The sequence below is a fragment of the Puma concolor genome, chromosome C2, assembly GCF_028749965.1.
Source record: "Puma concolor isolate L17-30 chromosome C2, mPumCon1.1.hap2, whole genome shotgun sequence".
In the NCBI taxonomy this organism is placed as follows: Eukaryota; Metazoa; Chordata; class Mammalia; order Carnivora; family Felidae; genus Puma; species Puma concolor.
The window spans coordinates 155840556-155864358 of NC_141675.1; the positions used below are offsets into that span (position 1 = coordinate 155840556).

Here is a 23803-nt window from a genome sequence, read left to right on the forward strand (position 1 = left end):
GATGCAAGTCAGCCCGCAGACGAGGGCGGACAGAGTCGCTCCAACCCCTTTGAGAAGTTAAAACATCCCGGTGAGCAGGGCACAATTCTGGGCGCACCACACATGAACGATCTCAGGTGCCCCTCAGAACAGCAGCCTTTAGCCTTCCGCTTCACGGGTGGATGAGGACGCCAACGCCCGGAGAGGGTGTGTCATTTACCTGAGCCCCCACAGCCAGCCAGTAGGAGGCTAAGCCAGCGCCCAAATCCAGGCGTCACAGACCCTGAAGCCACTATATTGTCATGCTGCTCTGCTTTAGAGAAAGTGCAGAGCGTATCCTAGGACCGTTGGCGGAAAATGAACCTGAAGCCAGCAGCCTATGAATGGACATCATTAAGGGCCCGGGCTCTGGATGTGTGATGAAATCTCCCCCACCTTTCGCCTCTCCAGTCTTGCTACCGGGGGGGGGGGGGGGGGGGGGGGGGGGGGGTTGTGTCTGGAAAGTTTCAAAACTCAGGGACCACTCCCTCCCTGCGGTAAAACCACCCCGGGGATGGGTTTTCACTGCAGAGGGAGCCGTAACTCCTGTGTCCGGAAGGAGATCAGCCGTGTCTGATCTGGGGTTCACTTCGGTTCTTAAAACAGGGACCCCCGCATCAACCCTCCCGCACCCCAGATCCCGCACTCCTAACCTCCACCTGTACGGCCAGGATTAACCTGCCAAGCCCTGAGCACCCTGTGGAAAACCTTCACTGCTGGTTTGGTTTTGTTTTTTTCCTCCAAAAGGAGCTGAGGAATCCATGTGGCCCTTGACGTGTGTTTTTCTAGTAGGAGCCTCGTTGCAGTAGTGAAAGCCCAAGCGTGCGTGAGCGCGGAGCCTGAATAAATCGTATAATCAAGCTCCTCTTAGCTGAGTTCGGTAACATCTGTTTGTGTTAAGTGGGGCCCTTTGAAAGTGATTCCCCCCCCCCACCCCGTTCCTTATAAAACAACCTTAATTTTAGATTGTGGAGAAATGGTGCGTGGCAATTATTTTTGCTTTCTTCAACAAGATGTGTTTAAGTAAATGAGATTCATCTCCAGAACCGAAGCGGAGAAAGAACCTGGTTAACAAGATCAGCGCCTATAATCACGCGGAATAACTGTGGGCAAACAGCCCGCGTAGCTGGGCCGGAAAATGCCGCTGCTTGTGGGTTCTGCTTGCCGGCCGACTTCAGCAGATGGGCGGCTAATGTAATTAGGAATCGTTGTGTTCAATGAGCCATTATTTAAACGATCTGCTCATTTTCGTATCTATTAACCTGCTGAAAAAGAGACAGTGATATCTGAGAGATCTCCAGCTGCTAATCGCTAACTGGACGCGTCACCCAGTTCTTTCCTTTAACGCGATGTTTTGCCCTCCTGCAGCGACGAGCAAATGACTTTCTGCAAGGTGATTGCCCCATGCATCAGCAGAAGATTAAGGAGGGACAGACAGTGGGAGACACGCACAGTCTGGATGTAGGTTTCGGCTGGTGGTAGAACAGTCAGGTGGGTCGTCGTCTTGGAGGGCTCTTCGCTTTCCTGACCACACTTGGCTTTCGTTCCGTTCAGGGTCTCTGAGTTTAAGCATATCTGGTCTCTGGGGCACATAAGGCAAGGTTTGCTGGAGTCACCCTTCTCGCGTTTCTCCCTGCCCTGAGACACTGGTGGGGGCAAGGCAGTGAGGCAGGGAGGAGCCTGTGACTGCAGGGAACAGCTGGGTCTGGGGCTGCCCGGACTTCTGGGAGGTGGCAGAGCGCGCTGTCCAGCTGTCCAGGTGAGGAGCCGGCAGGTGGAGGTCTCAGGCCATCCGATGCTGTGTTCACTTCCTGGCACTTCATGCCGCCCTGGATGCTTGAAGGGTCTTTGCTGCTGCAGCTAGAGAATGTACCGGAAGCTCCAGTAAATACCAGGGCACATGGGTGGGCACCAGAACCTCTGCTGTTGTCTTAATTCCTTTAAAAATGTTTTCATGTTTATTTATTTTTGAGAGAGACAGAGTGCGAGCAGGGGAGGGGCAGAGAGAGAGGGAGACACAGAATCCGAAGCGGGCTCCAGTCTCCGAGCTGTCAGCCCAGAGCCCGTCGTGGGGCTCGAACCCATGAACCGTGATATCTATGACCTGAGCCGAAGTCAGATGCTTAACCGACTGAGCCACCCAGGTGCCCCCATCATCTTGTTCTAACATTGGTTATCCTTGGATATTTAAGAGGTAAACGTGTGGTTATTTTGTAGAGCACCTGGGACATGAAGTGAGCACCTGGGGACCACCCCCCCAGCCATTTCTAGAAAACCTAAATACTTTGCACACACATATCAGGAGTTTGATCTCCATCTCCCTCCAGCTTCTTGGCAGGTGCTCCTTCTTCCAGGTGTGTTCTTACCCCTACAGGTCAGCTGATTAGCAGATGCCTGAGGTAGTCATTGTGGGGAATGACAAAAGGAGACAGGAAAATCTGTTTTGCCCTCAAGCAACTTTCAAGCTCTTTGAAAGGAAAGCTACTTGGAGAAAAGGAAGGCCAGTAAAGACCCAGACAGCCAGGACTCCGTCAGCATCGCACCAACACACAATGAGGAAAATAAAACCCCACAGCAGGTGCCATTTTAAAAATGAGTGAGCTTTGTCTAGGCAGGCCAGGGCGTGAGGATAAAGTCCTGACTGTCCCCAAGGACACTCCTAAAGGGAACGCCCTGAAGAACCCGTTAGATTCAAACTGCTCTGGAACCAGCCCTTGGCCAGAGGTCCCTTGGGATGTCCTGGAGTTTGTGGTGGTGGCCACTGAGGACTGACCTCAGTCTTCCCACCTCCTGCAGAGAGTTGCATGTGTGATTGGCACAAGCAGGTATTGCTGGCTCACTGAGAGTCTGCACCAGGGAGCAGCGAGGCACAGGCAGCGAGGTGGAGTCCTGCCCAGACGCAGGCTTGTGAGAGGTGGGGCACCCCTGGATCCAGGGCTGTGTCACTGCTCGTGAGAGGTGGGGCCCCCTGATCCGAGGCTCTGTCACCGCTCAGCAAAGTGGCTCAGAAGCACACTGTCGTGAAGACACTGGCCGTTCACATTTTGAAACCTGCCCAGTCCTCACCCGCCAGTGTGCCGAATGGTGTCCTTGCTTCAGGATTATTTTGTAGAATGGCATCGCGTGGGTCTAGCCGGGGCTGCTGGGCTTGGAGAGTATCGTTGAAGAAGTACACGCCAAAGGGAAAAGTGTTTGCTTTAGGGGTAGTAGGAGTCTCCTACGTCTTCTCTCTCGTCTTCTAGAATAGACAGTCTCAGATCTTTTGCCTTCTTAATATTTTGTGTATTATTGGTGGGTGTGCAATACAGACTTGTCTTATAAATGAATAAACAAGTTTCTTTTGCCCAGAATATGCAGCGACTTGTTCACGGCTTTCACAACTTTAGCCAGCGGCCAAGATGCCCTGGGCGCTGTCCAAGGTACTGGGGCCGAAGCGGCGAATCCCACCTAGGCCCTGCTCCCCTGCAGGTTGCCCCGTGCTGGGATGTCCCCTGGAGAAGACCGTGGGGCGCCGTCCAGTGTGGAAATGGTGCACCAGGGGCTGGGGATACAGAATTCCTAGGAACAACGTGTACGGCGTTTCCAAGAGCACAGAGGAGGGAAGTATCTGCAGGGGGGATGAGAAAGGAGGGCTGTGGTGGGAAAAGTAGGAAGGTAATATTTCTGGAGCTTCCAGGGGCACTGGTCGTAGTTGCCTGTGCTGCTTACAGGCTTGTAATCGAGACGGAAGTTTAGCTCAGTGATGCCTGGCTGTGCTGGGAGGCACAGGGCAGTGACTCCAGGTAGTGTTTGGAGTTTTTATTGTTTTTACGGAGCGACAAAAAATTTGTCCTGTCAATTCCTGCAGTTCTGGATCTTTTTTTTTTTTTTTTTTAATGTTAATCTATCTGCATCTTCAACGTCCCTTGATGGGGCTGAGCGTCCTGGGGTTTAGACCATCATGGGTGTGTGGACTTGAACCCAAGGAAGCAGAAAATGCTTTTGGAAGTTCAGGATGAAGGATGCCGCAGAAGGCGGTGTGAATGCGTGGAGTGAGGCTAAGAAACCGGTACCCTGAGCCTCGGAGGTTCAGCTTGTTGCAGAGCAGAGGTACGGGGCAAGTGGCACTACTTTTTCTTCCCTTGTGGCTTGGATTCCTCCCAAAAGGGGAGCTATGGCGGGACGTCAGCACACACGACGTCTGTCTCCAGCATCGTCGCACAGAAAAAAGTGTCGGCTTGTCGCTGTGCAGAGACGTTACTTGAAACACAAACCCACGGTGGTCTCCCTGGACATCCGTCCCTTGCCTGACTTTGGACTGCCTCATTTATTGGGGTGATTTCTCTCCTCAGATCCTTTGCTCCAGGAACGACTGAGGTGGCCGGCTTTGCCGAGCCATGACTCAAATTGAATTTTCTTGCAAGCTGAGCCCTGCTGAACTCGCTGGGAAAGAGAGGGTCGTACCAGATGCCTGGACGGTTAGGAGTCGGCTGTGTAAAAGAATGGAGTCTGTATTCTGGTGCAGCTTTCTCTGCTTTCGTGTCCCCCTGCCTCTGCAAAGCGGGGCTTTGTTTGTTGCGGTAGACGTAAGCGCAGGGGTGTGTGAAAGTTCTGGTAAGATGCGGAGGCTGTTGGGGGGTGGATGTCTACCCAGAAATTCTCCTAGGCGATTGTGCCTCTGACCACGCTTGTAGTGAAAAAGCACTGGGTGTGGAGGTGGGATGCCCCCAGGCAGCCGGCCTTTCCTGCTGGGTGGCTGGGTGCTTGGAGACCCAGAAGCGCTCGTAAAGATGGCACGCTTTTCCTGACCGACCATGAGTGTGGACAGGAAGGATGCTCATGTTCAGGATTCTAGAGTTTTCTCACCTGTGATTTAATGACAGATGAAGTATTCCTCACTGTTGTGAAATTGTTTTTTGTTGTTTTGTTTTATTTTATTCTTCGGATGATTGATATGTCTTGCCACACTTTCTTCTTTTATTTATTTGAGAGGGCGCGAGAGCATGAGCACGGGAGGGGCAGAGAGAGAGGCCGAGAGAGGATCCAAGCAGGGTCCGCGCTTTCAGCGCACAGCCCGACGTGGGGCTCAAACCTGTGAACCACGAGATCATGATCTGAGCTGAAATCAAGAGTCGGATGCTTCACTGACCGAGCCACCCAGGCGCCCCTCACTCCCTGTTTTTAAAGGTGTCGAATTCCCCGATTGGCCTCATGAAGGAGTCCTGGGGTTTTACCCTTCTCCTTTGTTTCTCTGCTGCTTTCCTCCAAGCAACTTGAGAAGCTCTTTTGTCCTCAGGAACCATTTAAATCTGGAAGCGGGATCCCGTGTGTTGCACGGCTGAGCGTGTGTCAGCTTGGACCCAGTGTCTGCTGCTGGGACAAAAGCCTTGGTGCTTGACAGGTTGCATTTTGGCAGTTCGTTCCCAGGATGGGTAAAGGTGCCATCCTTGCTGTTGTCACATTGGCCATATGTGATACTGCGACTTACTAGAAGAAATCTATGTTTGATCTTGGTCCAGTTCCTGGCAGAGCTCCTGAAACCCGAGGAGCTCCCCCAGGGATAGGACTGCTATTCAGAGCAAGCCCCCGTCCGCCCACACCTGAGTGACGTTAATGAGCTTGCTCTCGGGATGGGGAACCAACCTGGGAGGGGAGTTGGGAGTTCAGGCTCGCCTCGGGAGGGCAGACGGGCTGGAGGTTGACTCGGTCACCAGCGGCCGACGATTTCATCAGCCATCCTAAGTGTGAGGCCTCCATGAAAACGTAAACTACAGGATCAAAATGGAAATGGGACATGGGAAGCCATAGGATTAAGAAAAATGTATTGAGTCGGACGTGTGTGGGATGGGCTGCTGTCTTAAAAGAACTGATTTTGAAGGGGTTGCTTTTACGTTTATTTATTTATTATTTTTATTTTATTTTTTAAATTTTTTTTACGTTTATTTTTGAGAGAGAGAGAGAGCACGAGCACGAGCGGGGGAGGGGCAGAGAGAGAGGGAGACAGAATCGGAAGCAGGCTCCAGGCTCCGAGCTGTCAGCACATGAGCCTGGAGATCATGACCTGAGCCGGAGTCGGACGCTTAACTGACTGAGCCACCCAGGTGCCCCAATGTGAAGGGACTTTTTAAAAACCTGCGCAGAGATTCCGATAAGCCTGCTTTGAGGATCATGTTGTGTTGAGTCACTGACACTGAGAGTGGGAGCGGAGAGCTCTGCCCTGTGGGAGTATCCGGCCCTCCCGGCTGACCTGCGCACGAACTCCTCCCCCGGGCGCACCTGACTGCTGGAGGCACGCGAGGTCTCTGCAGCTCCCTTCCGGTCCAGCCCAAGTACACGCAGACTTGGCGACGGCCGCGGGGCTGTTGGGCATCACGTGCTTGGACGGGGAACCAGATGATTTCTATTCAAACTGCAGGCTGTCTGACATCTCCTCTCTGTAGGGGAGTGAGATTTTGCACCTTTTCCAGTGACTCTGTGTTAGTAGATGCGGACGAAGGGCAGAATTCACTTCCTAAAGTTAAGGCGTATCGAGTGATTTTTATCATCTCTTTATTCAGTACGTTTTAGAGTCACGCCAGGCCTCGGGCCCCAGATCTGTCCGCCATTCCGCCAAGTGTCATGGATGGGATCTTCAGTGCTGGGAAGGGCACCCTCCGAGGTCGCAGAATTGGCTCTTGTTTGGGAAAACGTGGGCAGTGCATTCGCTGTGCCCACAGCTCCAGGGCAGGTGCTCCCAGGACGGGTCGTTACTGCCGGCCATGTCCGCAGCCTCCTGCAGGGGAAGGCCAGGGCACTTCGATCGGGGAAGCGGGAGCCAGAATTGCTGTCTGCCTGGCAGCCTAAAACGGCCTCCGCGGAGCCTGCCCACAGCACGTTCAGGCGCCCCAACTGCACCTTGTTTATTTTTTCCCGAATCTGTATTGTCTTTCAAAGGAAAAGTTGGTGTCTTTGATTTTTTTTAACCTTTGAGAATCATTTAGCTGTTCGCTCAACACATATTTGAGCGTCTGCTCTGTGCCTGGCCCCGTTCCGGGCACGGGGACAGAGCAGCGAACAAAATAGCACATATCCCTGCCTGAGAGCTCACACTCTAGGGGTAGCTCCTAGAGCCAGGAAGTGGGTAGGTGGGTTAAAATAATGTGTTTGGAGTAAGACGGCGTGGGTTCAGACCCGGCCCTGCCACGCACACACCCGTGCGTGGCCAGGTTGGTCAGCCCCTCTGCACCTGCTTGCCCTATCTGTGAATAAGGGTGTCGACGCTGCCCTCAGAAGGCCCTTGTGAGGGTTCAGCATGTTAGTGTCTATGCAGCACTGTAAGGAGTCCCTGGCACATAGTAGGTGCCGAGTCCTTGGCACATAGTAGGTGCTGCTAGATGCCTGCCATTGCTGTTGTTACCCCAGGAGGGCATGAGCATCATGGGAGCAGAGGGAGGAAGGGAAGGGGGTGCTCAGCAGAGGCAGGGAGTTGCCATTCAGAAGGGTACATTGAGAGGTGCCGTTGAGTAAAGCCTTAGAGGACATGGGGGGATGTGCACTGCGGGTTCCCTGGGAGGGCACTCTGTGTCCCAGTTCCCCCCAGGAGGGCACACCGCATTCCGGGTCCCCCCGGGAGGGCAGTCCACTTCGGCACAGGCGGCGGGTCGGGGGGCAGGGACGGCCCCAGTCTGGAATGTCCACGGAACAGCATGGTGGGGGTGGAGTGAAGTCGGGGCGCCGGAGACTTGGCAGCCGGTGTGAGGAGTGAGGCTGTCGAGCCGAGGGAGGGCAGGGGGTGGTGCACTCTGACTTACACTTTTGTAGTGTCACGGTGGCCACTGGGTGGAGCGGACTGAGGCAGAAAACGGGGACGCTGGTTGGGAAAGTTGGGAGACGGTGATGCCACTGGCCACATTGGTCCCAGCAGAGGTGATGAGAGACGGGCAGGCACGGAATACAACCTGGAGGAGGGGGTCTGGATGTGGGGCATGGGGGAGAGAAGCGGTGAAGGTGTCGCCACGCTGTCTGGCCTGAGCTGACGCGATGGAGCCACCGTTAACAAAATGGCAACAAAGTCTATGGACGCGGCAGGCCTGGGGGTGCCGGGGGCTCGGTTCTGGACACGTCAGACGTGAGACAGTGTGTTTGTTTCCTGGGGTAGCCATCGAGAAGCACACACCGGGTGGTCTGAAACAGAAATGCCTCCTCTCACAGTCTGGAGGCCAGAAGTCTGAGGTCAGGGTGGCGGCCGGCCTGCCCTCCCTCTGGGACTCTGGGTCGAGTCCTTCCTTGCGTCTGCTGGCTGCCAGTGGTGGCCGTTAGTCTCTGGTGCCCCTTGGCTGCACCTGCCTCTGTCCAGTCTCTGCCCCTGTCCCCTGGCCTTCTTCTTGTGTGTCTGTATCTTCACATGGTGTTTTCCTCTTGTAAGGACCGCAGTCCTGTCGGATGACGGCCACCCTAACGACCTCATCTTAATGGCATCCGCAAAGACCCTGTTTCCAAGTCAGGTCACAGTCACAGGTTCTGGGGGGTTAGGATCGCGGTGTGACTTTCTGGGGGACACATTTCAACCCCTAACGGATGGCTGTTGGGCATCCAAGTGGAGGTGTTGGGCGGGGAAGGCCTGGGGGTGCCCGCGTGGGAGATGTAGGGGAGTCACGGGCGTGTGGAGGGCAAAGCCGTGAGACTGATGAGGTCGCTGCCACGGGGCGAGTGTGGCTGGTGCCTGGCGGTTGCAGGGCCAACCTGTGGGGGACTCCCGCACACGGGGCAGAGGAGAGGCACCCAGCAGTGAGACTGAAGTGGGCAGGCAGGAAGTCAGAGGAAAACTAGGAGCGTAGAGTCCCGGAATCCAGAACGAAGTCCGTATTTCCAGGACAGGGTGGCTGACTGGGCAAGACTCTGCTGAGGGAGGGGGTCAAGTGAGAGAAGCGTGGAAAACACTGGATTTGGCAAAACTGAGGGTTTTTCCCAGAGCAGCTGTGTAAGTGTTGAGAGAATTCTAGGTAAATACTTACCCACCTGGGTTATCTCATCAATAGCTTATGTTTTTTAGCAGTTTTTTTTTTTAAGGTTTGTGTATTAAAAAAATTTTTTTTAATGTTTATTTTCGAGAGAGAGAGAGAGACACACACACACACAGAGTGTGAGTGGGGGAGGGTCAGAAAGAGAGGGAGACACAGACTCCAAAGCAGGCTCCGGGCCCTGAGACGTCAGCACAGAGCCCGACACGGGGCTTGAACCCGCAAACTGTGAGATCATGACCTGAGCCGAAGTCGGACGCTTAACCGACTGAGCCCCCCAGGTGCCCCTTCCTGCTGTTAGCTTCTTAATGGACTGTTCAGATTTCAATTTCATAACGACTTTTAACACAAATTTCTCATTGATACAAGTTTTTTTTCCAAGCAATACCTTGTTCTTGGTGCTTAGTTTTAGAAAGAATTCTTCGAGAGCATTGCCTTCTTCCAGTAACCTGATAGTTTCTATTTTTTCCCCTTCAAAATAAAAGCTGCAGATTCTCGTGGACACTGGAAGCAGCAACTTCGCCGTGGCAGGTGCCCCGCATTCTTACATAGACTCGTACTTTGACACGGAGAGGTGAGTGACGGGCGCGTGGCTGGGCGCGGCAGGGTTTCGGGGCACCGCGTGAATACTGAGCAGACACTGGCATAAGAGAAGCCGAAAGGCTGTGTTGTTTAAAGGGGGATCTGTGTATGTATGTATTCGTGTGTCTGTGTAGACATCTGCGTGTATATTTGTATGCCTAGGTATCTGTATATGTAGACCTGTGTGCATGCGTCTATTTGTGTAGACATTTGTGTATATGGCTGTGTGTATATTTGTGTGTGTATACATATTTCTGTGTATGTATAGACATTTGTATGATTGTGTGTATTTGTGTATATATGTATACGGTTGTATATATATCTATGTGTATGTATATGTGTATGTGTAGATGGGTGTGTATATTTGTATGTATGTGTATATGGTTGTGTGTATTTGTGTGTATATATTTGTGTAGGTGTAGATATTGGTATATGGTTCTGTATGTACTCGTCTGTGTGTGTGGTTGTGTGTATTTGTATTTGTAGACATCTGTATATGTAGATATTTGTATATAATTGTGTGCGTATTTGTATGTGTAGATATTGCATACGTGTGTATGGTTGTGTATCTATTTGTGTGTATATGTATATGGTTGCATGTCCATTTGTGTGTGTATTTGTAGATATCTGTGTATGCATATATGGTTGTGTGTATGTGTAGACATGTGTGTATATGTAGATATCGTGTGTGTATGATTGTGTGTATATTTATATGTATCTAAATATTTGTGTGTGTAGATATCTGCGTATGTGTGTATGGTTCTATATATGTGTATATGTGTATATAGTTGTGTATATATCTGTGGGTATGTGTATGTGGTTGTGTGTATATAGATGCACAGATATCTGTGTATGTGTATATGGTTGTATGTATGTAGATATCTGTGCGTATGTGTATACAGTTGTGTGTATATTTGAGCATATGGTGTGTGTATATCTGTGTATGCATATATTTGTGTATATGTATAGATATCTGTATGTATGTGTGTATATTTATGTGTATGTAAATATTTGTATATGTAGATAGCTACATACGTGTGTATAGTTGTGCATATGATTGTATATTCGTGTATATGTGTATATGGTTGTGTATATATCTGTGGGTATGTAGATGTGTAGATATCTGTGTATGTGTATATGATTGTCTTTGTGTATATGTGCAGGTATCTGTGCAGATGTGTAAATAGCTGTGTGTATATTCATATGTGTGTATGGTTGTATGTATATGTATATATTTGTATATGTATAGATATCTGTGCATATGTATATATGGTTGTGTGTATATTTATGTGTCTATATGACTGTGTATCATTGTGTATATGTAGACATCTGTGTATATGTACGTATCTGTATGTGTCTATGATTATTGTATATTTATGTGTATGCATATGTTTTTGTGTTATGTGTAGATACCTGCATACGTTTGTATGGTTGTGTATGTATTTGTGTATATGGTTGTGTGTGTGTTTGTAGACATCTGTGTGTATGTAGATATTTGCATACGTGCATATGGTTGTGGGTCCTTTGTGTGCATGTGTAGACATCTGTGTGTATGTAGGTATTTGCATATGTGTATACGGTTGTGTATGTGTCGATCTCGCTGTGAGTATATGGTTGTGTGTTTTCCTGTGAGTCGTGTACTTGTCTGGGTATGCGTGTACACACAGGTATGAACTCCTGCCAGGGGAATCCATAGGAGGATTCTCCTATCAGCTGTGGTGCCTTCTCCTGGCATTGACTTGATAAAAATCTGAGTCAGCTGGCCTTTTTGTAGTCACACCCGGTTTGCAGACAGCACACCGTCCTCTGACGGTCCTTGAGCCCCTCTAGTCCTGATGTGGCGGGGGCTCGAGCCAGGAGGGGAGCGTCAGGTGTCAGCGTGAGGCTGTTCCGGGCCGCGGCCTGGGCTTGCTCGGAGAGCCACCTTTGCTGTCCCGAAGTTCAATGGTGGTCAAGGTGTGGTTCACTGGGACCACTTCTGTGACTCGCTTAGAAAGGAGCACAGAACATTCAGTCTGAGGACAGGACTCCAAGCCTGCCGTTGCGGGGCAGGCACCTGAGAACAGTGTGGAGCCTGGATGGCATCGGGCAGCCCCCGCTGGGCTCCCGGGACGGCCCCCAGAGCCTCGTGGCAGCGTTGGGCCCTAGAGGAGCCCACGGGGTCAGAGTCGCCGTCTTCTGGGTGCCATTGCTGCCCAAATGCCATGCACATTTCGATTTCACATCTCTTTTTGTGACCCTAAAGTTTAACCTTAAACAGAGAAAACAAATGAGGGGAATGCGGTTGGCTCTTCAGGCTGGTGAGCCGTCGCCTGACCCTGAGCTTCCACATTCAGTGCCCTGCTGCCCGTCCTCTACATGCCTCCCTGCTCACTTTCCTCGTCCGCAGTCTCTGTTCTCCCAGCTTTGGTTGAGGGAAAATAACAATTGGGAAGCTTCAGAAAACTGTGGGCGTCGATAGTAAGGCAGGAGACGTCGCCCCGTGTGGGAGAAGTGCCCGCCTGTCTTCTCCCGATGCCACAACTCGGTCTCCATGTTGGTGGCACTACAGATGTGGTCCTCTGTAGGCACAGCTGGAGAGCAGTGGTGGCAGGTGCTAGGCAGGCCTCGTGGGGCCACCAGATACCCCGTGGGCCCGTCCTTCGAAGAGCCTGTGGCTTAGTGTACGACCCCGTGCACCGAGAACCTGTCGTTACTGAAATTCCGGGGCGAACTTCCCAGCCAGTGACTGTTTATGACAGAAGAAGACTTGTGGGTGCCCCAGAGCTTTTGCTGTAGCCACAGATGTGCAGCAGGGGGGCGTATGTGTGTGCACACGCGCGTGTGCACGGGGCTGGGGGCTACCCTCTGCCCTTTCCCCTTCTGATGGGCCGTCCATCCACATCCTCTGCCCCCAGCTGCTCAGTCTGGACTGTTTCGTCCTAGAGCAGGACTTGGACTTGGTCCAGACCTTGATTTTATTCACGTAGCACAGGAGGCCCAGGAGGCCAAGAGACTTGTCCAAGATCAAGCTTCTAGGTCAACAGTTCCTGAACCTTCAGCCCTGGCACACCCCCTTTTTCTAGCAAGTATTTGGGAATGCCCTGAATGAATTGGAAAGGCAGTATCGCTTACCTGCATGTGTTAAGTCTAGACGCCCCGGGACCGTACGGAGAGGATGGAAAGCGGTCACGTGGACAGAGGTGGTCGGTACTTTGGTCTGTGCACACTCTGGGTCAGCTGCAGTGGGAGGGCTGGGAGGTGGGGGCACACGAGGCTGTGAGCATCCCCGGGGGCCTTGCAGCAGCCAGTGCAGACGGGGAGAAGGAGGGTTGAAGTGGACTCAGACCCCCAGAGCGGCTTGGGTTGGTGACATGATTTAACAAACAGGCGAAGAATCTTGGTAAAGTTGTCCCTCCCCCAAAAGTGTCACCTTCCCCGGGTTGACTTGCGTTTCTGGAAAGTGCAAATGCGTATTAAAAATACGTAAAAAAATGTATCTGGGTGGCATAGCAACCTTAGCCCTCTGTCTTCTTCACACTGCAGGCTGTAGTCGCGACACGTACCTGGTGTCCCCACACCTACCCTGTGCTCAGAACACGCATGTGCAGCACACTCCCTATGCTCTGAACCTCGTATTCGAGGCTCAGCTGTGTCTTTAGTGGCTTTCCTCCCCTGGGGTAATTCTGGTTTTCATCACAGATCTGCAGACACGAGAGACAGTAGGAGAAAGTTCAGCAGAGTAAAGCCAACATTTGAGAGATGTGTGTACTCACATTAGATTCCAGGGTGCAATTTTTTTAAAAAAAAAGGTTTTTTTAATGTTTATTTATTTTTGAAAGAGAGAGAGAGAGAGCACGAGCAGGGGAGGGGCAGAGAGGGAGACACAGACTCCGAAGCAGGCTCCAGGCTCCGAGCTGTCAGCCCAGAGCCCGACGCGGGGCTCGCACCCATGAACCGTGAGATCATGACCTGAGCTGAGATCAAGAGTCGGACGCTCAACCCACTGAGCCACCCAAGCGCCCCTCAGGCGTGCAGATTTAACCCTGTGGATGAGTGTTCCCTTCCCAGTGGGTAGACGGTAGGGCTTGGGCAAGCGCCCACAGCCAGGGATCAATAGAGGCCAAAAGAGCACTTTGCAAGCCAGTCCCTTCTGCCACGCAGATGCGGTTATTGAAACCGCGGTAGGTCGCAGGCAACGTTACAAATACAGTGTACGGTATTTACCCGACCGTAGCCTGCGGGGGTCTTTTCTCGTTTACCTTTTGCTTTGTTCACGGTTTGGTCGGATGGTGGTCCCGTCTCAGGCTTCGGGAAGACACGTCTTTCTAACCTCACCGCTAACCTTGCGGCCGGGTTCGTGGTCAGGCGGCAGATGTTTCTGTTTCTCATATTTAGGTGTTGAGCCTCGTTGAAGGTGAAACTCGTGAGAACGTCTGTAGCTCCCCCGATGGCTAAGCCTTCCCTCCCGCTAACTAGCCCAGGAGGGCTGAGGGCTCTCTACCAGCTTTTGGGGCCGTCAAGGGTCTCCTGGGCTGTCCACACGTGGACGAGCAGAGATAACAGAACCTACCAGCGGGCGGGGGACACCCCTGGCTCTGTCGCCCAGACCTGAGCGCACCTTCTTGGTTCACAGGTGATGCTGAAAAGTTCTCAGTACCCAGAAGACATCACCCACATTTTGGGCCTCTGGCCGACCTTTTAAGAGGACTGTTCCGTGAAGCATCACATTTCTGAGTTTGGGGCCGGTTCTGCTCAGTCAGTGGTGTCCCTACTAACAGCGGGTGTCTGCAGGTTAAGCACTCGCTCAGATTTACGCCAACGTTCTTTTCTCTCCCTTCCTCTGTGCCCCCCCCCACCCCCCGCCCCGCCATGTTTCTCCCAGGCTTCTATTTGACGCAGATTTAATATTGGAAAGATAGAAGCATTTTCTGTGTAAATTATGTATTACTAATTTGCCTGTTGCTTTGAGCTGACTTTACAGTTGGCCTACGGTATGCTTTCCCCCATTGTATTTGATGGATGCCAAGAGAACGTTCTCCCTTCCCTTCTTAGTTTCTGACAAAGGGTTCTTTTCTGAGATGTAGCTGCCCGCTCTATGATGTTTCTGTGTTTGCCTGTCCCTCTGATCTCCCTCAGTTATAATAAGGTTCCTGGTTGGGTTTGTCAGCCTCTGATTCAAGTCCCCCAGTCTTTGGATATTCAGGTTTAATGCTTCCTGAAACATTTCCCAGTAATTGGAGCTTTGGCTTGGGGTTCTTTGACAAGAGTTCTTTGATTTATGGAATGAGCCGTCAGACTACCATTAATCATTTGTGTAGCTTTTTCCCATCAGAAGCCCTCCTTTCATGGTGGCAAACGTTCCGATGAATTTCTACATGGCAAAAAGAAGATTGTGTATTTCTTTAGATGTACTTCTTTTTTAGCCAATAAAATAGCCTCCGGCCAATTGGCTTGATTAAAGAGCCAACATACTCATTCCCCTGACCTTCTACTAATCTCTTCTGGAAATTAAACATCTTTCCATTAAAATGTCTCCTCCTCCCATACTCCATGCGGGGTGAAGCCCCCAGGGAAGTCGTGGCAAAGGAGCAGTCGATGCCTGTCGGTCGAATTAGGATGTTAGGGGACTACCGGTGACCAACTGAAGGAGGCTGAGCTGGACCCCTGATGCCCCCAAGAAATGCCTCATGTCTCCGTGTGCGACGATGCGGACATTTGATGATTTAGATCATTTCTCAAGCCCACCCATTGTTTGCCTGTCCCAGACGGGACTGTTGGAGCCCATAAGCTTTGGCCGCTGTTGAGGGTGTTGACGAGTCTCCAGGATAGACAGGCTAGCTGAGCAGCCCCAAGGGCCATCAATGGCCCCACCCACTCTGGTCTGGTCACTCCCAGAGCGAGCAGAGAAGGGAAGGGAGTATCTGGTCACTTGGGCCAGCCCAGCAACCCCAAAGGTAGGTTCCAAACCCCCAAACAGGCAGAAGAGCCCCTGGCTGCATTCTTCCGGAGGTTCCACGTTCCCGGGGTGCGGTGGTTTAAGAGAACCAGATCAGACCTCAGGACCCCACTCTTCAATTCTGCCCTTACACCTTCTCTTTTTATGTCCTCTGAAAACAACAGGGGGTTTCTTTCAAGACACTACAATGTTCTGTGGCTCTTTTCTCCTCTGCTCATTGATTTCACTTTCCACTCCTGTGTTCGGGCAACACTCAGAGGCAGAATGCCTCCTGAACTGGGTTCCAAGTGGGTTTTTTTTTAATGTTTGTTTATTTTTGACAGAGAGAGGGGGGCAGAGCGTGAGTGGGGGAGGAGCAGAGAGAGAGGGAGACCCAGAATCCAAAGCAGGCTCTGGGCTCTGAGCTGTCAGCGCAGAGCCTGATGCGGGGCTCGAACTCACGAGTTGTGAGATCGCGACCTGAGCTGAAGTCGGTCGCCCAACCAGCTGAGCCACCCAGGTGCCCCCGGTTCCAAGTGGGTTTTATTGCCGTGAGCAGACTTTTTCCTGGCTGACTGCATCCTTGATCGATTGGGGTTTCTGAGCACCCAGAATGGATGCCACGGGAGGAGCCAATGTGGGGTTCTCTCTCAGTGTCGCTAATTAGTGAGCGGAGCCCTTGAGAGCCACAGCATTTTAGTGCCAACGAGTAGGATGTTAGAGCATGAAGACAGAGGAAGACTTTTCTTTTTTAATTCAGTCCGGAAACTATGTGTCCATAACCCTCAGAGTTGCTTACCATTCATCCCTGAGGTGTTTGCCCTTTGAGGTTCGTTTTGGGGAGCTCAGACAGCATGCATTTACTTTTTTCTCGCGTTGTCCACAGCTGTGCTTTCTACAGGGGTGACTGCTAGCCGCATGTGGCTGTTGAAAATACGTAACGTTAGGTGAAATCAGTTTACCTCTTCAGTCACCCTGTAATCGTAATTGACCACTCAGTGGCCCCTACGGCTACCATGTTGGACAGCACCGATTTGTATTATTTCCGTCCCTGCGGCCAGTTCTGTTAGCCTGCACCTCTCTAGGACACAGAAGAACTCTGCCTTTAGACACCAAGCCCCCTCCGCCGCTCCTGACCACCTTAACCAAGCCGTTCGACAGACTAACCCCCTTTCCGAGGGATGGCTGGACTTCCAAACGAGACCGTTTTGGGAATTCAGTAAGAGTAACTCTGTAGGAGCGTTTTCAGGGAACAAAAATTCTTACTTCTTCTAATAGTAGTTCCTAGATTGAATAAAGATAGCAAGTGATTAGATAATTATAATAATGGCAGCTATTTTCGCTGCGTACCTGCTGTGTCCCAGGGACTTTGTTCTAAACGCTTTCCAGTATTAACTCTTGTTTCTCAAACTTAAACCACCGCACGAGGTGTGGTGCTATGTTGTCTCCTTTCAGCCAGAGGCACAGAGAGGTTAAGCAACCTGGCCCATATCACACAGCTAATAAGCGGTTGAACGCAGTCAGCGTGACATCACCTGCCTCTCAGCTCTGCGGGTGGCACTGAAATATCCAGAATGCCTCCCCCATGAGGGGAGTAGCAAGCTGGTCAGGATAGTGTAGAAAACACGCCAAATACATGTAAGAGGCTGGCTCAGACTCCGACAATATTAGCAAATTCTAATGAGTGTTCTATACTCTGGGCACAGTAGAAATAAAACAACTTCTCAAAAGACAGTTGTGGTACTTCAGGTGGTTTTGGGGAGATAACTGATCATTTAACATTTATTAAGGCAGACTTTTTATTTTATTTCTAAATTTTTATTTTTTCATTTATTTTGAGAGAGAGAGAGCGTGAGCAGCAGAAGAGCAGAGAGAGAAGAGAGGGAAGAAGAGAATCCCAAGCACGTTCTGCCCTGACAGTGCGGAGAGCCCGACTCGGGGCTCGATCTCATGAACCCGCGAGATCTTGCCCTGAGCCGAAGTCAGACGCTTCACTGAGCCACCCGGGCGCCCGAGATAATTAATCTTGTAGATCGGAAGTTGGCAAACCAGGACCCGCAGGCTACAACCCAACCTGCTGTTGTGTTTCTGTTCATAAAACGTTACTAGAATACAACAGCGCCTTGTTTATGTACCGTCTGTGGCCTCCGTCCTCATTAGATTTGCATAGCTGGGGAGTTGGAACAGATCACATGACCCACCAAAGGTAAAGCACTTGTTTTCTAGCCCTTTCCAGAAACAGTGTGCTGACCCTGGAGTGGATCCTAGGTAGCCGCTCTCGTTAGCAGTGGTGGATTTGCGGACTCGAGGAATGACCCGAGATTGTCAGCAGGGCCCGAATAATTCAGTGGTTTCGTTGCGGGTCACCGTCGCTGCGTGCAGCCCCTGCTACACGTCAGGCACACCTGAATTAATGCTGGCGGTAAACTGGGCGTTACAGCAACCCTCGGGTGCCCGCGTCTCAGCGACCTGACTGCCTTACACGTGCGACTTCTGATGGGTCCCCTAGTTCTCCGCGTGCGTGGACCCCTCCACCCTCACTCTTCTGTGTTCTCCCTTGTCAGGAGACAGGTGCACACGAGGTGGTCACTTAATGCTGCCGCCCCTTAGAGATCATGGCAGAGCGATCTAAGAGGGCAGATATCAAAAGCAGCCATTCTGTACAGTTTGTATCCCATTACGAAGTTAACGGAGATCAAATTTCTCCAAAAATCTTCTGCCCGTCTGTAAAGTTTATTATTTGAGAGAGAGAGGGCACTCCCACGCAGGCCAGCAGGGGAGGGGCAGAGAGAGAGGGAGAGGGAATCCCAAGCAGGCTCCACACTGTCAGCACGGAGCCCGACGCGGGGCTCAAACCCGCGAAGTGCGAGATCGTGACCTGAGCAGAAATCCAGAGTCAGATGCTTAACTGACTGAGCCACCCAGGTGCCCCGTGTCTGCCAGACATTTAAAAAATAACTCTTTTCTTTTTCTGATTGTGGAAGTTAAGTATGCAGAAATTGTAGATGGGCCTAAAAAACGAGGGGAGTCTCCCCTACAAACCCCACCACCCAAGGGAGCCACCGACATTTTTCTTGTACCTTATTCCTGTGTCGTTGAAAATGACTTAGTCTGTTTCGGTTTTATTGAAAATGACTTAGTCTGTTTCGGTTTTATGTAATATTCCATCATAGAGATATAGTATGGTTTGCTAAACTGTTTCCTTTTTACTGGGCGCTTAGGTTGTTTCCAACCATTTGCTATTATAGATAAAACATAATGGCTGTCTTTGTACCTGAATCTCCACCTGCATCATGGGCGTTTCCTTAGGATCAAATTCTCAGAAGCGCGATTACCGATTACCGAATTAAAAACTGTCAAATATATTTAAAGCTTAAGAGGTGTGCGCACCACCCCCCACCCCAGCCCCCACCCAAAATAGGTCATATCATCTCCGATTTAGCTTCCTTCCTGACCTCAGGCAAGACTGCATTAGTCCATGTAATCCTACAACAAGGACTTGAGTGTTCAGTGATAAATCAGCGAAATAAAAACCACAGGCAAATGGGGGCACTTTCCACTGATCTGTTTGGTGATTTGACACTTCTCTGAGGAAGTGGACAGTTTTCCTAGGGTGAGTGTGGTGTGAATGCTCAGATATTTGCCTGGAGACATTCTTTGGGTCCTTTGCTGTAAATCAGCAGAGTTTTTAAACTCAGCTGGGTAAGAGAATTACCTTACAGGTTGGGAAACCACAGGGCCTTGACACCTGCCGTCCTCCCTTCCGAATGTCCTTCCTATGTGGCTCATTGTCTTTGTGCATGTCTCACACACATGTGGTTGCTTTGCAGACGCCTGGGTCACCTCCACGTCACTGCCAACCCCCCCCCCCTCCCCCCACCGATTTATTCTCTGGAGAGTCCTTAACACTCTTTATCACCACTTGGAATTTTGTGTATTCGTTTGTTTACTGTCGGTCTCCCCAAGGGCAGGATTCTCCTCTGCCCTGACCATCGTCTGAATCCCTTCATGTTTTGGTATCCCCCATATTTTGGTACGAGTATAATGAGCTTTGGAGCCTTGGGGACAACCTGGAGAAGGAGCCTGTGACATCAGGAGGAAGGCCGTGGAGGTGGAGGGGATCACTTGGTATTTTCACACTGATTGTACATGTGAATCTGAACCCCGGGCCACTGCCCGCGGCCCCTCCCTGTGTCACAGAGAAGCCACTGCAGGGCCCCTGTGAAGCCAGAGGGCCAGGCAGGTGCCCAGGTTTGATTTCTGCCTTCAAAGGCTCATCCAGTTAAGTAAAGCCCCTGACTTACTGGCTTCACAGGGGCAGATGTCGACCCCGGTACCTCCCTCACACGTGGCACGGAACCACTGCCACCCAAACGTTAGTGATCGTGTCTTGTGGGAAATGCCGCTTCGTCAGCAGGGCCACTGTTAGTCCTGAAGAGTTGACCGTCAGAGCCCCCCTGGCGCTTTAGAACAGCGGTCTCCGCCACGGGGACCGGCCGCCGTGTCAGCACGCGGGTTCACAGACGAATACGATGCCTTCCCTCGTGTTCCGCCAGGTCCAGCACGTACCGCTCCAAGGGCTTTGACGTCACTGTGAAGTACACGCAAGGGAGCTGGACCGGCTTCGTGGGGGAGGACGTGGTCACCATCCCGAAAGGCTTCAATGGCTCATTTCTTGTCAACATTGCCACCATCTTCGAATCCGAGAACTTCTTTCTGCCCGGCGTCAAATGGAATGGGATTCTGGGACTCGCGTATGCTGCCCTGGCCAAGGTAAGGCCGCCATGGACCTGGGTGAGTCAGAGGGGGGACGCGTCTGGGGCCAGTGCTCGGACGGGCAGCGGGTGGGTCCGGGCCGTGGGGCACAGGCGGTCCGTGAGACTCCCGTGGTGGAAGCAGACCGTGGTCACACAGCGCATCGTGTTTCTGGGCATCTGTGAAGCTTAAGGTAAACGGTGCAGTCCTTCGAACTTTCCTGCCAAGATACACCCAAAGCGTTACTTTCTCTCATTTGTCTTCGTTCTGCCTGTTTTACTTCTGCAGTGTAAAAATGTTAACAGAACCTGAATCACTTGAATTATGGTGGTGAGGGGTTTTTCTTCGGGTAGGGTCAAAAGAAAACACATTTTTTTTTTTTTTAACATTTATTTATTTTTGAGACAGAGAGAGACAGAGCATGAACGGGGGAGGGTCAGAGAGAGAGGGAGACACAGAATCGGAAACAGGCTCCAGGCTCTGAGCGGTCAGCACAGAGCCCGATGCGGGGCTCGAGCTCACGGAGTGCAAGATCATGACCTGAGCCGAAGTCGGATGCCCAACCGACTAAGCCACCCCGGCGCCCCCAAAAAGACATTTATTAAACTCCCACCTTCGCGTGGAGACACGGAGCCTGCAGGAGGTCCTGAACCTCAGCCGGGAGGCTCCCCACCACGGAGGAGAGTGTCGTGCTTTCTTGCTGTGGCTGCAGACGCCCCTGTGGAGCCCCCCCTCCCAGAGCCCGAGTGGGCCCTGAACGCACATCCTAGGGACCGCCAGCCAGTGGCCCAGGAGGCGCGGGGGGAAAGCGTGGAACCCTCGCTCTCTTCAGCATCAGAACCTGCACAAAATGGGAAGGACAGAATTGAATGTTCTCCAAACATTTGGACTCAGGCCGGCCCAAAGGAAGGGACGTTGGTGTGCAGGAGTGTTGGGGGGCGGGCTTGCTCACAGGCCCGGGGATTTCCACCAGGAAGGGAGCCAGAGGCCAGCAGATTAGGACCCAGGGTGTGCCCGGGGCTCGGGCTGTGCACACCTGAGCAAAGTGGGAGGTCACCCCACCTAGTCTGCAGTGGGCACCGCACCTTGCCCTGCTCATTGTTCAGTTCCAGGCTTGGAGCCAGAGCGGAGTGTGGAACCACAAGGCGCACGCATGTGGGACCTACCCACCCAGTAACGGCAGAGCCCCCCGTGGTCCATGAGGGCCCAGGAGGGGAGGCCTATTTTCTCGCCCTGCAAGGACGTTTATTCCAGCCCAAGCCCACTAGTAAACGGTGCAGGGGGGGGGCCAGGCGGGGAGGGGGCAGCAGGGAGGGGTCGGGGGAGGTTCCCAACCCTGTGGCTTCTCAAGGAGAGACAGCCCGTGAGGCACATCACAGGATGTTGGTTCCCTTGAATCTCGAGACCTCCCCATGAGGCCAACTTTGGAAGGCCGTGTTCTGCCATTTTATGGCTGTGCAGACTGAGGGTCAGAGAAGCTTACCTTCCTTGCGCAGAGCCCGTCTGCAGACCCCGAGGGGTTCTGGAGCCCCCTTTTCCTCTCAGTACTGTGTGGGGAGCTTAATGGGAAATCTGCAGACTCTTGACCTACATTCCTTTTTGTTAAGTTTATTTTTATTTATTTTGAGAGGTAGAGAGGAGGGGGGAGGAGCAGAGGGAAAGAGAGGATCCCAAGCAGGCTCCCAGCTGTCAGCACAGAGCCCCACGCGGGGCCCGATCCTATGAACCACGACGAGATCAAGAGTCCTACACACAACCGACTGAGCCACCCAGGCGCCCCAATCACCTGCCTTCCTAAATACGATTTCCCTGACAGCGTGACCAAGGACAAACCATTCCCTGTTTACCTGACATTGACCGCGAAAGGTGTGTGCCCGGTTGGTGTCATGGCGGATCATTTGGAGGATGGTAGAATGAAGCTGAATTTCCCGAAATTGACCATGTTGATAATAAACTTCCTGGGAAGTAATGACTCCGGGGTCCCTTTGGGTGTCCGGGCTCCCCACGTGACCTTTTTGTGCGTGAAATTCCGAGATTACCAGTGATGGGGTCCCGTCCCAGCCTGGGGGAGACAGTCGCGGGATGGGTGGGGCGAGGCGCGTGGCGGGAGACCCGTGCCAGGTGGCGCAGTCTGGATTGGGGTCTGGAAGAGACTGGCCGAGCCACTCAGCGGCCACCACAGCGTGTGGTGTCTCGGTCCCCCTACACGCCTCCTGGATCCGGTGCTTTTGGTTGATCCTGGCACCTGTATGTTTTTAAACCTCAAGAGGGATCCTGAGGCGCCGTCCTTCTGAAAAGTGACTCGACAGAGTAACAACGGATCCCTTGCCGGGCACCAGGCACTATTCCAAGCCCTTTGTGCGTACGGACCCATTTGAGTCCCACGACAGCTCTAGGAGGCTATTATTTTCCCATTTTCCAGATAAAGAAACAAAGGAACAAGTCACACGGCTGGCAAGGGATGGAGCCAGGATTTAGTTCCAGGCAGCGTTTATTTACTTCGCTGCCTCCCGTGCGGGTGACCGGAGGCACGGTGGCCTGGGTCAGCACCACACCCGGCCTCCTGCGGGAGGGGACTTTGTCTCTCCGACATCGACCCAGATGCCAAGTCCTCTGCCCACCTCGCGTACAGAGATCGTGCCGACTCCTGGCAGAGAGTCGTGGAAGCAGGACTAGGAGGCCAGAGACAACAGAGTTAAATACGTGGGAAGATTTCTCTTTGCCAGCGGGCTCTTCTCCTCCCTCCAGAATTTCAGTTTTAATTCTTACAGGCAGCAAATAGTTCTGACGGTGACCGTCGGGGGTCAGAATGTGCCAATGGCACCTGTGCCACCACAGGCGAGTTTCCGTCAAGAACCAACAACTCCGAGGGGCGCCTGGGTGACTCGGTCGGTTGAGCGCCTGCCTCTTGGTTTCGGCTCAGGTCATGATCTCACGGTTTGTGGGTTCGAGCCCCGCGTCGGGCTCTGTGCTGACCCCCGTGGAGCCTGCTTGAGATTCTCCCTCTCTCTCTGCCCTTCCCCAGCTTGCTCTCTCTCTCTCTCTCTCTCTCTCTCTCTCAAAAGAAATAAACTTAAGAAACTAACAACTCCAAGTGATTGGTATCTCCCAGTTGTCAAAAATCTGCCCGGAGGTCCCTGACCTGCCCTGAGACCACCAGGGGGAGGCCCACCCCCAGCTCAGAGCTGCTCGCACACCGTGCCTCTTCCTCTGAGTCCTGGAGACTTGGGGGTGCCCAAGTGACTGCCAGCTCCACGGGAAGGGAGGCACGGGCCGCTTGGGCCCAGCAGGGAATAGGGGCTTTTCAACCTGAGGATCCCAGGACTGTCCCTTCCCTGCTGCTTTCCTGCTCCCCGGCGTTCAGTGGGTGCTGTGATCAGAGCTGTCTCGCGGCGCGCCAGACGACCGTGGCTGAAAGGAGTGAGTGACGTTTTCTGAAGCCACAAAGGCCGCACCTGGAGACCGCTCTCTTGTTACTCTGAGATGGCCATGATTAGAGTTCACCGCCCATCTCGGCGACCTACTTCCACGTCTCACCCCTGCCTCCCGGAAA

At 52.3% G+C, this 23803-nt stretch overlaps 1 protein-coding gene across 1 annotated transcript in view; it reads left to right on the plus strand.

Moving 5' to 3' along the window:
• BACE2 (beta-secretase 2) overlaps positions 1 to 23803 on the plus strand; it is a 92540-nt gene that overhangs the window by 30831 nt on the left and 37906 nt on the right. The window contains exons 2-3 of the mRNA XM_086676009.1: positions 9482 to 9570; positions 20052 to 20268. Of these exons, the coding sequence (XP_086532135.1) occupies positions 9482 to 9570; positions 20052 to 20268 (306 nt within the window). The remainder of the gene's footprint in view (positions 1 to 9481; positions 9571 to 20051; positions 20269 to 23803) is intronic.